This window comes from Excalfactoria chinensis, chromosome Z, assembly GCF_039878825.1.
Source record: "Excalfactoria chinensis isolate bCotChi1 chromosome Z, bCotChi1.hap2, whole genome shotgun sequence".
In the NCBI taxonomy this organism is placed as follows: domain Eukaryota; kingdom Metazoa; phylum Chordata; class Aves; order Galliformes; family Phasianidae; genus Excalfactoria; species Excalfactoria chinensis.
In genome coordinates, this window is record NC_092857.1 from 35,687,433 (window position 1) to 35,700,217 (window position 12,785).

Genomic DNA, 12,785 nt, shown 5'->3' on the forward strand with positions numbered 1-12,785 from the left:
CTTTTGTCTATTGCAGGCCAACAGAGACATGGGGATATATAATAAAACCAGACAGAACCTAAAGAATCTCTTTAACTTCATTAAGTGTGGGTTCTTCTTGTGGTTACGTAGAGTACTTACTACTTAGCAGAATCTGAGAGCTGGTACTCTCTCCGTCTGTCATAGCACTCTTGAATTCCTGGGTCTTCCCAAAGATTCTTGATTGCTTCCACCTGTTTTCTTTCCAGCACTGTCACTTTATCGACTTCCACTCTTCTGATCATCTGAGCACACTCCTAATCAATTAAATGATTACATTACTGTGAAAAAGGATGGCAAACTGACAGCATACATAATGTACCCTCCCCTTTTCCGTTTATAATCATCTCCATCAATAAATATCAGAAAGAATCCTAGGAGAAAACAAACAGTTCTATTCTTGAATGCATTTAACTTATGAAGTCAAATCATTGCTCCTAAATGTTCTGACCACGTTAATCTTGTTTATTGTCACCTGCTTGCGATTTATTCTTTTCTAAATGGGACTTCTACTGAGGCCAAGAGAAACTCTAAATTTACCATTTACTTACCATTACCATTCACTAATTTTTTATACCAATTTGAAGCAACAGTCACTTTTCTAAATGTCAGTTCCTACATGAAGCCAATGGGATGAGGTTCAACAAGACCAAATGTCGAGTCCTGCACTTCGGCCACAACAACCACAGGCAGCACTATAGGCATGGGGCGGAGTGGCTGGAGGACTGTGTGGAGGAAATGGACCTGGGGGTACTGATTGATGCACGGCTGAACATGAGCCGACAGTGTGCCCGGGTGGCCAAGAAGGCCAACAGCATCCTGGCGTGTATCAAGAATGGTGTGGTGAGCAGGACTAAGGAAGTCATCCTGCCCCTGTACTCAGCATTGGTGAGGACTCACCTCGAGTACTGTGTCCAGTTTTGGGCACCTCAGCACAAGAAAGATATGGAAGTACTGAAGCAGGTCCAGAGAAGGGCAACGAGGCTCGTGAAGAGCTTGGAGAATCAGCCCTACGAGGAGAGGCTAAGGAAGCTGGGGCTGTTTAGTCTGAGGAAGAGGAGGCTGAGGGGAGACCTTATCGTGTTCTTCCAGTTCCTGAAAGGTTCTTACAGTGAGAGTGGGGCAGATCTCTTCTCACTAGTGACAAGTGACAGGACGAGGGGAAATGGCCTCAAGTTGCACCAGGGCAAGTTTAGGTTGGGTATTAGGAAGAACTTCTTTACAGGAAGGGTAGTTAAGGTACTGGAATAGGCTCCCCCGGGAGGTGGTTGAATCGCCATCCCTGGATGTGTTTAAGAGCCGTTTGGATGTGGTACTCAGGGATATGATTTAGCAGAGAGTTTTTAGAGATGGAGTACTGGTTAGGCTGTGGTTGGACTTGATGATCTTCAAGGTCTTTTCCAACCTGGGTAATTCTATGATTCTATGATTCTACATCTTCTGTTCCATACTTGTCCAATGAGATACAGGCAAGGTATGACTTTGTAGCAAGAAATAACTTTTCTTTGCTCTCAGCTGTTAAACATTAGAGTTACTGCAAAGATCACAGAATTGCATGGGTTGGAAGATACATCAAGATAATAAAATTCAACTGCTCTGCTACAGCAGGTACCCTACAATAGGTCACACATCCAGACAGTAGGCATCCAGACAGGTCCTGAATATCTCCTGCTGTCCACCAGGACCCGCATGTTCTTCTCCACAGAGCTCCTCTCCAGCAGGTCATCCCTTAACTGTAACAATGCATGCAGTTATTCCTTCCCAGAAATAAAGATAAGATACAGATAAATGTATGTCTTGCTTTTAAGGGACACCACAGTGTCTACTGCTTTTTAAAACAACTCATCTGGGTATACACTGACATGTGCTAACACAGTTGAGCTCTTCTCTCATTCAATAGCAGAAGTCTAGATTTAGTTTTTCTTCTAAAATAAAGTAAGATTTCTTCACAACTTCTTATTTAATCTTTGGAGAAGCCACAGAGAGATCTTGGATCCAGGGTAGTGGCATACTGGGTTTGAACTGGAAAAAAATGCTAATATACACATCAAACTACTCAGGAAAAATGAGAGAAGTATCAGAAGAAGATAGGACTTAGAAAGTTATGGCATCTTAACTTTATCATGAACAACTGTAAAAAACTATGCAGCTTAGATCCTAATACCTCAAAGGTAATTTCTCCATATTTGCCCAAATTAACAAAAAATTGCGAGCATTATTTTCTTCTTTTTCAATAAAGTTTTCAATACAGTCATAATGTCTGGGCAAATTCTTCATGACTGGGATTACCTTTGATTTCACAGGTATTCTGTTACACAAAAACAAATGTCTAGAATTCTGAATTTTTTTAAAACCACACACCTTTAAAATAATAACTAATAGCTTTTAATAGAGTAATTAAGTAAGTTAAATAACTTAAAATACTTCTAAATGAACCAAAGCATAAACTTTTCTGTTACTTTTCCTTGCAGTTTCTTCACATGTAATGAAACATATAATCATTTTTAACATGCTGCATGCCACAGTTAAGTAAGCAAGACAGGTGATATTGTTTATTGAATACATTTTTCTGTTTCTTAATTGTTACATAATTGTTCATGCTGACCTACAATAATGTGAGCAGAACTGTAACTGTGATTTACATTTTATTTAGGTGATTTGTAGTTTATTTGAGAACCATATATGGGACGGGATTAGACACCCTGTGTCCTAGTAATAACTCACGTCCCTACTTTTAATCTGTCATCAGACTACCTTCAAATTCTGTTGGATTGTTGTCGAGCATTATTTAAAATGGAATCAAAGCAAGCCCAGCTGCTCCAAGCAGCCAACTACCTTGTACTAGCAAGTCCACTGTTTAATTACTTATGCTGAACTACAAGTAGTGCAAAATGCACCTCCCTCAGTCAGAGGCATGGATGGCATTTTACATATCTAAGCCTCTACTATCAGTGTACACAGGAAACTATTTCTAAACTTAGCTACAAAATTGCCTACAATAGTTTTGCTTGCATATTTTGAATACAGAAGAAATGGAACATGAACAAGCCACACTTAAAACTAAGCAAGAGGAATCTAACTACCAGCTAGACTGAACACAGAATGTACACACTGCTGTTATTGCTGCTATCTCCTAACAGTGACCGAAGAGACAAAAGTTAAGTGTGTTTAGATTGGCTTCAATTTCCAAGTGAAAGAACTTTCTGAAAGAAGAAAATTAAGAACTATAAGAAAGCATGGGACCTTAATGACTTAATTATTTAGAATATTACAGGCAAAATATAAATATTGCTTATTCTGCAGTCTCCTGTTATTCAGCTTTCGTAATACCCGTTCTTTGTGTTTGAAAAGAGATGCAATTGTAGTCTGGATAACTGGATAGGAAAAGTAAGTTTAGTTGAAGATTAAAAATTTTCAAATAGCAACACTGGATAGATATCATCCTGGTTGTACACCAACCACATACCATATGCTTTTATTATGTTGTTTTTCCTGGGCCTATTCCATCAGCACCCATAACCTGTACTCACTATTTTTCTCTCAGTGTTTCATAATTATTAGCCTACACCCTGTCTACAATAATCATGGAGATGATAAACAGTATGCTGGCTAGCAATAAGCAAAAAAAGGCTAAAAAGCGCAACTGCAAAAATACCAGGACGAACCACCACCCAGACTGTAGTTGGCAACACACCTTTTTGGCAAAGATCTGATTGAAAAACAAGACCTCACAGTCAGGTCCTTCATAAAACTTCATGCAGTATCCATTAAAAAAAATAAAAAATAATAACATTTAAAAAAGACAATCATAATATCTTTGTTTTGCTCTTCCTAGAGTGAAATAGTTTGCAGTTATCTTCATACGTTAGCCTTTTGTTAAATAACAGTTTAGAATGCATCCATGTGTATGCAAATATTAGACAACTACTGCAGGCATGAAAGTGTTGGTTTCTGTAGAAGTACATTTATTTATGTGGACTAAAAGTGAGCATGTACATCTACAAATATACAAATATATGTATGTAATCTGCAGTTTCCCAACCTCAGATTTGCAACACTTCTATTATTTAGGGTGATGGACAAAAGAAAGTCTATTAGTATAACATTCCCAAATCTAATCAGGTTTTTAGTTGGTTCATTTTTCTTCTCTGGACAGAGAAGAATTTGGCGCATTGCAAAAATATTTCACAGAATCACATAATCACAGAATTGTAGGGGTTGGAAGGGACCTCCAGAGATCATCGAGTCCAACCGCCCTGCCAAAGCAGGCTCCCTACACCATGTCACACAGGTAGGCGTCCAGGTGGGTCTTGAATATCTCCAGAGAAGGAGACTCCACCACCTCTCTGGGCAGCCTGTTCCAGTGATTTGAGTTACAGTTTGAGTTAATGATCTCCATTTCAAATGGTGTTTTTAATCTTTTATGGTTTCTTGTTTTGTTCTGTTTTCATGACTACCCATTGCCATCAATAATAGTTTTTGGGAAATGTGTGCAAGAGTGAGGTAAATTTTTATTCTTTCCTATGTTTACTAACCTGCAGTATGTTTAGAAAATAAAGAGCTGGATCAGGTTGGGTGTGCTTGTTCACACTTCTATCAAAACATAGAGTAGCTATCCCATATGGAAATAAAAGAACAAAACAGAAGAAACTAGACAGACAGAGAGTCCCTCTAATCAAGAACTAAAATGCCTCTCATAAAACATTGTTTTTCTAGCATGTAAGTAGACGTTTACATGTGTTACCTTTTCGATTTTGTTCTCATAGAAAATTCTTGCAGCATTAAAACTTTTGGTCTTGCTAGAAACAGAATAAGACTGCAGAGTTGAAACATTGCTTTCTGCTAACGTAAGTAATCACTGAAATCTTGTTTGCAAAATTAAGCAAAGCTTTACTTTCAACATAGAAGTAATGCTATCAAGTTCAAAGCTAAGTGCCTGTATAATTTTTGTTTGTGTGATACTCCACTTACACTTTGGGACAAGTTTCTATTTATATCCTAGATGCAACCTGTGCGGACGGTATGTTTTGTGCATTTGCAGGGGAGTTGGACTTGATGATCTCTGGAGGTCCCTTCCAACCCCTACAATTCTGTGATTATTATGAAACCACCAGAGTGCTAGGTTCCATTCAAAAAAATATTTCTCCTGCAATATTTATGATAGTCTTCAAGAACAATAAAAAGAATCCATGTGGCCTGAACACTTTGAGATTCACAGCCATCGCTCCTCGGAGGGAACCAAAGATGGCAACTGTTTTGTTAGATGACTCCCTTTTGGAAGTTTTTGTCACTCTAACACCCTATGTCCTACCTTTCAGGTGTCAACAGACCAAAAGGACTGTATCTCTAGATACATTTTTCTTTTACTCAAAAGATGATTAAGAAATTCTGCTAAAAAAAAAAAATTGGTGTTCTGATGGACAGTCAGCTGAATATGAGCCAGCAGTGTGCCCAGGCAGCCAAGACCAATGGCATCCTGGCTTGTATCAGAAATGGTGTGGTGGGCAGGACTAGGGAAGTCATCCGGCCCCTGGACTTGGCATTGGTGAGGACTCATCTCGAGTACTGTGTCCAGTTTTGGGCACCTCAGTACAGAAAGGACATGTAGGTACTGGAGCATGTCCAGAGAAGGGCAACGAGGCTCATGAAGAGCTTGGAAAATCAGCACTATGAGAAGAGGCTGAGGAAGCTGGGGCTGTTTAGTCTGGGGAAAAGGAGGCTGAGGGGAGACCTCATCGCTCTCTTCCAGTATCTAAAAGGTGCTTACAGAGAGAGTGGGGCAAGTCTCTTCTCACTGGTGACAGGTGACAGGACGAGGGGAAATGGCCTCAAGTTGCACCAAGGTAAGTTTAGGTTGGACGTTAGGAAACACTTCTTTACAGAAAGGGTAGTTAAGCACTGGAATAGGCTCTCCAGGGAGGTGGTTGAGTCACCATCCCTGGATGTGTTTAAGAGCCATTTGGATGTGGTGCTCAGAGATATGATTTAGCAGAGGGTTATTAGAGTTAGGGTACTATGGTTAGGCTGCAGTTGGACTTGATGATCTTTGAGGTCTTTTCCAACCTGAGTTATTCTATGATTCTATGAATACATCTACATTTCTGTGATGCCAAAATTTACACATCAATTCAAATACATCAGTAAATGAAGATCAGAAAAACTTTTCACATATCTTTGTCCTATTTTAGTTATTTTAAATTAATTTTATCTTGTTTTCTAGCAGTGCTTAATAAAACGGATGAAAATTCTTTTTTTTCCTCTTTAAAAAATAAGCAGATCTATAACAAAGACTGTTTATTTCCCTGAAGAAATCATCCTGACTATCTAAATCTGGAGCACAGATTAATTTGGGCTACAGAATTTAATCCAGCAAATCCTGCACATGGCTTCTGATTTACTGCAGCATGTTATGAGAAAAGACAGTCAAGTTTGGTGTGATGACATGAATGGATGCCTCTTGTTTCAAAGGAAGAGCACAAAAGCTAATAAAAGCCATTCTTGGGTTCTGCAGAGGTATGGAACTAATGCTTCTTCAGCAATGAAGCACTGGCACACTCTTCTTAACCACTTTGATCAGTATTTTTGTGCCAAATTATTTTTATACACCACAATGTATGTAACAACTTTCTCCTTTAGCCAGCCACCTTTTTCACAATACCTGTCAAAACTTAATTACCTTTGAGATCTTTATCTCTAAATTTGGCTGATATTAGTCAGTGGGTTTAAGCATCACAGTGGATGAAGTAAGTTAGCCAAGCACACATTCTTCCTGTGTTAATAAAAAATAGAAAAAATAGAAAAATAGAAAAGCCTCAAGAATTGGCCACGATACATTTTAACAAAACTGTTTCAGCAATGAAAAATGCATTTCTACATCATGATCCACTTGAATACGTGTTTTAATTAGGGAGAATGTTGTTAAGGAAGGGGATTTTTTTATGAAGATAATTTGTAAGCATATTCCACCACTGACTGTAATGGAGTTCTGTCAGAGTTACAGTGACTCAGGAAAAGCGTGAATAAAATTGTCTTCAGGTACATTATGTGCACATTCCTGAAAGGAAGGAAGCAAATTCAGGGCAGAAAGTTGTGATTAGATAACGTTCATCTCAAATCAAAACACAACACTAAATTTCAGCTGGCAAAGAACAGGAAATTCATCCATGCCTTGGTTTCCTTCCTTGGAAGTAATGAGATTCTCAGATCAAAATGTCTGCATCTCCGTTTTGCACAGCCCAGTGCAAACCTTTCAATTAATCTAAAAAGTGGAACTCTTGTTGATACAGACTGCTTTGGGATTTCCTAGACTGAAGAAGGAGTCTCAATTAGTGAATTCATAATCGGGAAACAAAACAAATCAAAACTCAAGCGTTAAGATGGAAAAGAATGATCTTCTGGCAAAGCAGCGAATTCAATTATTCACCTATGTAAACCATTTTTCAGCCAGAACTTATTTACAGTTACTAACCTGTGAGGTGTAAAGTTTTAAAACACTGGAATTCTCACACTGAATGTGGCAAGTATAAGAGGACATGAATAGATACTTAAGGATATGACTAATGTTTACATAAGGGCTCCTAGAAAGAGACTTTTCAACCAGCTGAAGAACAGAAAAAGAGGCAGTGTAGATGTCTAACATCTGCAGTGTGGTAGAACTATCAAGGCTATTTCCTCAAAGAAAAAGAGAAGGGTATCAGTTGTAGATGACTCCTCCCTGCAGGGAAATGAATGTCCAAGTATGCCAGGCCAATCCTCTTATCATGAGGAGCCATGAGGCAGCTGAATGCACTTCCGAAGGTCATGAAAAGGGACTTCAGGGCCTTGGGACATTAGTTGAATTACTTGAGGGAACAGATAATCCTCTCTTATCTGCTTCCTGTACTGGGCAAGAACAATGAAAGAAAGGCAGTGCTGGACCTGTTCACCAACACGGGTGAACTGACTGGTGACATCAGGACTGATAGCTGCTTGGTCTGTAGTGGCCATGTAATGATGGCGTTCACACTCCTGAGCTAGACTGGACAGACAAAGCTAAATTCCAGCTCTTTACAGAGTTGGTCAACACCAGTCTTCCCTGAGGTCCTGCTTCTTAGGCAGAAGAAAACAAGACCCGGATTATTTGGACTTCGTGGTAGAACAAAGAACATTCCAAAAAAAGAAATGTTTTTCTTTTGCAGGATTGTCTCATAAAAATACATGTACATGAAAAAACAAGAACTACTTCTTATCTCTTTGCAAATAGCTCTTGACAAACCAGCAGCTTGGCCCCCGCACATCTGAAATACCACAGATACTCATAAATAAAGTCAATGAAAAACATTTTTTTTCCTGAAATAAGATAATATCATTAGGTCTCTAGGCACAGTTTCCCATGCCTGGTGAACCCTGCATTACTTCGGACATAGTGAACTCCAACCTGAATAAAGAAGGAACTACATATAATCACATGTTATCAACAGGCACCTTGAATGGAATCACTTACTATTTTATTCTGAAGATATGTATGTATGTCCAGCTTGAAACTAACAAGAGATGCACCATACCCTGGAATTCTTTGTATTAAGAACATCTTAAGGAAATGGGACTTTCATCCAGCTGAACAGAAGAAAAAAATATTGTACAGTTCCCCTGAATTCTTTCAGGACACAATCCTGCATCTCCATAACCACTCAGTACCTGGTAATGACATGGAACATTCACCTACCACTCTATGCTTTTTCTTTCAACCTTGTTGAATATTTTTAAAGTATTTTACAAGCCACTTTGTATCTGAAGAATTTACTTGCTGCCCCACTCATGCCACAAACTATTTTCATAAATAGTTTTAAAGTGTGGACAGTTATCTTTGAGTATGCATCATTAAGATGTATACAGCTTCACCAGATATAGCTGATTAAGTATTTTGCATAATAGTAAGAAAATTAATGAGAACATGACTAATATAACTATTCTAAATTATAAAAGATGGCCCTATGTTTTTAATTGCACTGTCTCAGAGTCCAGCCTCCTTTAGACACAGAGGACATATTTTACTTTATGAGCCTGTCTTTTACCACCTCACTTTTTAGAATTAGCATTTTAGTTATACCGAACTATTCACTGGGCTGGTTCTTCCAAATGCCTCCTTCATTATGAAGTAACACAGAAGCATAACATCTAAAAAAAAAAAAAAAAAAAAAATTAAACACAGGAAGCTCTAGATATCTTACAATATATAACAATCTGCTTGACCAAATTTCCAGTCCTTATTTGTAGACGTAGTTAATTTAGATGCTGCTGCTATCTAAACTAAAATGAACTTTTAAAGTCTTTTGATGTTCACCCATTGCTAAGGATTGTTTTTAAGGACAGTGTCCTTGGAAGAACATCCTTCCTCACTGAGCCAAGCTGCTTGGCTCTCCAGTTTCCTTGCTGAACTGAATTCCTTGGATATTATCTTATGTAGTATTGTATGGGTACACCATGTTGTACAGCAGGTGAAAGTTGCCAAGCATAACATATTCCTGCCCAAAGAGATTACTCTCTAAAGAGATTCAGACACTTCACAGCCCAAATGAACATGATGTGCCTTATACCAATGTGAAATGCTTCCTCTTTAACCCCTTCAGACATGGTAGGGCACCAGACAGTGCTGTTCATTCCAGCAGAAAAGCAAGCTGCAAACATTACAGTTATGTCTGATTATATATCCTTTGTTAGACTTCTGTTAATGAGATCATATACTACTCTTTCTCTAGCCAAACACTGATTATGGAACATTCTCATCTTCCATTTCATCTATTAAATACATGGCTTAAGTGATGAATACACCAATTAGATTTTATTTAAGTGATTAATTCAACATTTTCATGAGAGATATTGCCTGTTTGTTATCCTCCACTGGGCTTTTATAAATGCATAACCATGAAAGTCCAGTCTCTTCTTTCTTCTCATCTGCCAAATATGGGAAATCAGAGAACACTACATTTTGGTTTTGACTTTAGAGGAGCAAAAGAATAAAATTTATTTTCATTGCACAGCTAAGTAATGAGATGCTCTAAGTGAAGAGACACTGGGACTATAACATAACTTCCACTTATACAAAAAAATAGTCTCTCAGCTGACTTTGTCAGCAGTGTCACTGTACAACAGAGTTCTGCTCTCACACATCAATTCCCATAACAATCCTTTTTTTTTTTTTCTTTCTTTCTTTTTTTTTTTTTTTAAATAAAAAATAATCTGAGCTTATAGTCTCTAGCAAACAGTAATTCAGTTCCTTTGGTAACACCTCGATGATTTTATATATCCTGAGGAAAATACTAGATATTACAAAAAAACAAAAACAAAAACCTGAGCAAAGTTGATGCATTACCTGAAAAATCCAGGTTGGGAACAATATGGCAAGGCAAAAGATGCATCCTAAATGTCTCCCCCTTTTGTTAATGGTTTACTACAAAAAGCAAAATTTACTATGATGAAAATATGAGAAACTTAATCTCCTCTATCTTCAACAGGACTGCTATTGGAAAGACATACAAAATGAATGGATGAAAAAAAGCTATGAAAATTTAAATCACATGTTCTACTTAGCTCTGTAGAAGAACTTCTGTGTTCCAGTGTTGCAGAGCTTCTGGACAAAACACTGAGAAAGTATTTCACAAAAAGCATGCCTAACCACTTCTCATGATTTATTTATTCCCTTCTGAGCCTTACAGTTCATGTAATACATTTCATCCCTTTAGCTTTACACATTAACATGAATTAAACACTGCTTGCAACAAAGACAGAGATCATGACTTGCTAATTATTAATTAGAACATTTTATTTACAGATACAAGACAGAATCTCTTTTTCTTTCTAAATGACTTGCCGCATAAATTTTCAGACTAAGTGCTACAGGGTGTTAAGTCAAGAAATATTTTATATTTATGAAAATGCTGAATTCAATGCTACTTCTACATCAATCAATATTTTCAGTGTCTAAAGTTTATTTAATGTAAGATTGCTTGAAAGATATGACATCTATAATGCATATTTTTCTCATTCTATTTATCTCTGTGGTCTTAGACATAAAAACCTGTTAGAAATGAATGCCTAATAAACTTTAAAAAATAACTCTATTTTTTAAAGCTGGACAAATAGCTGGGTTTCATGGCAGCTCTCACATTATTTACTTCTAATTTTAGAATGGGAAAATATCACTATACTTTCCAGCTGGGTGCACTGGTAATGGTGAAGGACAAAAGTGCAAAAATCACAGAGTGGCAGGGGTAGAAAGGACCTCAAGAGATCGAGTCCAACATCCCTGCTAAAGCAGGTACCCCACAACAGGTCCCACAGGTAGGTGTCCAGATGGGTCTTGAATATCTCCATAGAAGGAGACTCCACAGCCTTTCAGAACAACCTGCTGCAGTGCTCTATTACTCTTATTGAAAAGACGTTCTTCCGTGTGTCTGTATGGAACTTCCTATGTACAAGCTTCAGGCCATTATTCCTTGTTCTGTCACTATGATATTATGCCTGATATAGAAGACTGTCAGTAAGCTCCCACAGAACAGACCTTGTTCCATCTGAAAATAATCTTTGACTAAATCTGCCATTTCCATGATGCAAAACCACCTCCCACCTCTCCAACAGAGCAGCAACACTGATAGTCAGGTGATGGGATTTGGAGAGATGCACACTTTCCATACTGCCTGCTGGTCATAAAACTTTCTAAGGACCAGCACTTCAAAATGTCACTCTCAAACAGTAAAAATTTAGTGAAGCTTAGAAAACAGCATCTGCTTTTTCTGGATGATAGCTTAAACAGCTCAGGAAGAGTCTTTTATGTTCAGATTCTTTCTAGCAGAAAGAAAAAAATGGAAAGAGATATTTGGAGGTTACCGCTCTTACCTGGAAAAAAAACCTGAATTTCAGTTTCCTCTTTGCTGTGTACTAATCACTTCTGAATGTTGCTCTTCTGCTTTACTCAATGCAGTGTCACATTTCCAACAAAGTCTGTCTGTTTAGGCAGTCTTGCTTGATACATTGTGCCTGACTGTCCATGTACCAAAGGCAGGCAAACAAACAAACAAACAAACAAAAAAGATGAATGCTGAAATATTTGATACAGCAATAGCTAAATCTGTGTTGTTGATTTCAGCTCTAGAGACAGTTCTTCACTTTACAGAAAAAGACACTCTCCAGCAGATGTAAAAGGCCAACTGTATAAAACTGAAGTGGAAGAATTCACCCCTAGATGTTTTTTCTTCAGTGAAAACTGCTTCCTTGATAGCTTTCAGCAGGTGTTTTTATCTGTTCTATACTGCAGTCCAATGAAGCACAGAGCAAACCTCTGTAAGTGAAGTCCTAGCTCAGAGATCTACCAGATCTCTTTAAAAAAATCACCAATTACATTAAGAGTGACACAGCTTGTCTTGGATGCCCTTAAGTGAATGCTGTTGACAGTAAGATTTCACAGCGGAAGAACAGGAGGGAAATTTTGTGGATTAAGAAGCAGCTAAAAGACAAAAATAAAAAATGAGTTAGATAACCAGTCCTCACCAAGTAACATTCAACAGCAGATTTAGACAGATACCTGGTACTCCATCCCACAAATAATCCTGAATGTATTACACCGCTGCCAAGGTTACAGTGCCTGAAAGCAATTACAGCAGGCAAAGCTAATGATGACACTAGGCTAGTGTGGGAGGATTTCACACAGTGCTATGGGACTGAAAAATCGACTGACAGATCAAATGAAAAGCCAGGAGGACCAAGGACTCCGTCCTATTTCATACAGCATC

At 38.0% G+C, this 12,785-nt stretch overlaps 1 protein-coding gene across 1 annotated transcript in view; it reads right to left on the reverse strand.

The window, feature by feature from the left end:
- LOC140263895 (guanine nucleotide-binding protein subunit alpha-14-like) overlaps positions 1 to 12,785 on the reverse strand; it is a 48,515-nt gene that overhangs the window by 5,753 nt on the left and 29,977 nt on the right. The window contains 1 exon segment of the mRNA XM_072359208.1: positions 121 to 275. Coding sequence (XP_072215309.1) covers positions 121 to 275 — 155 coding nt within the window.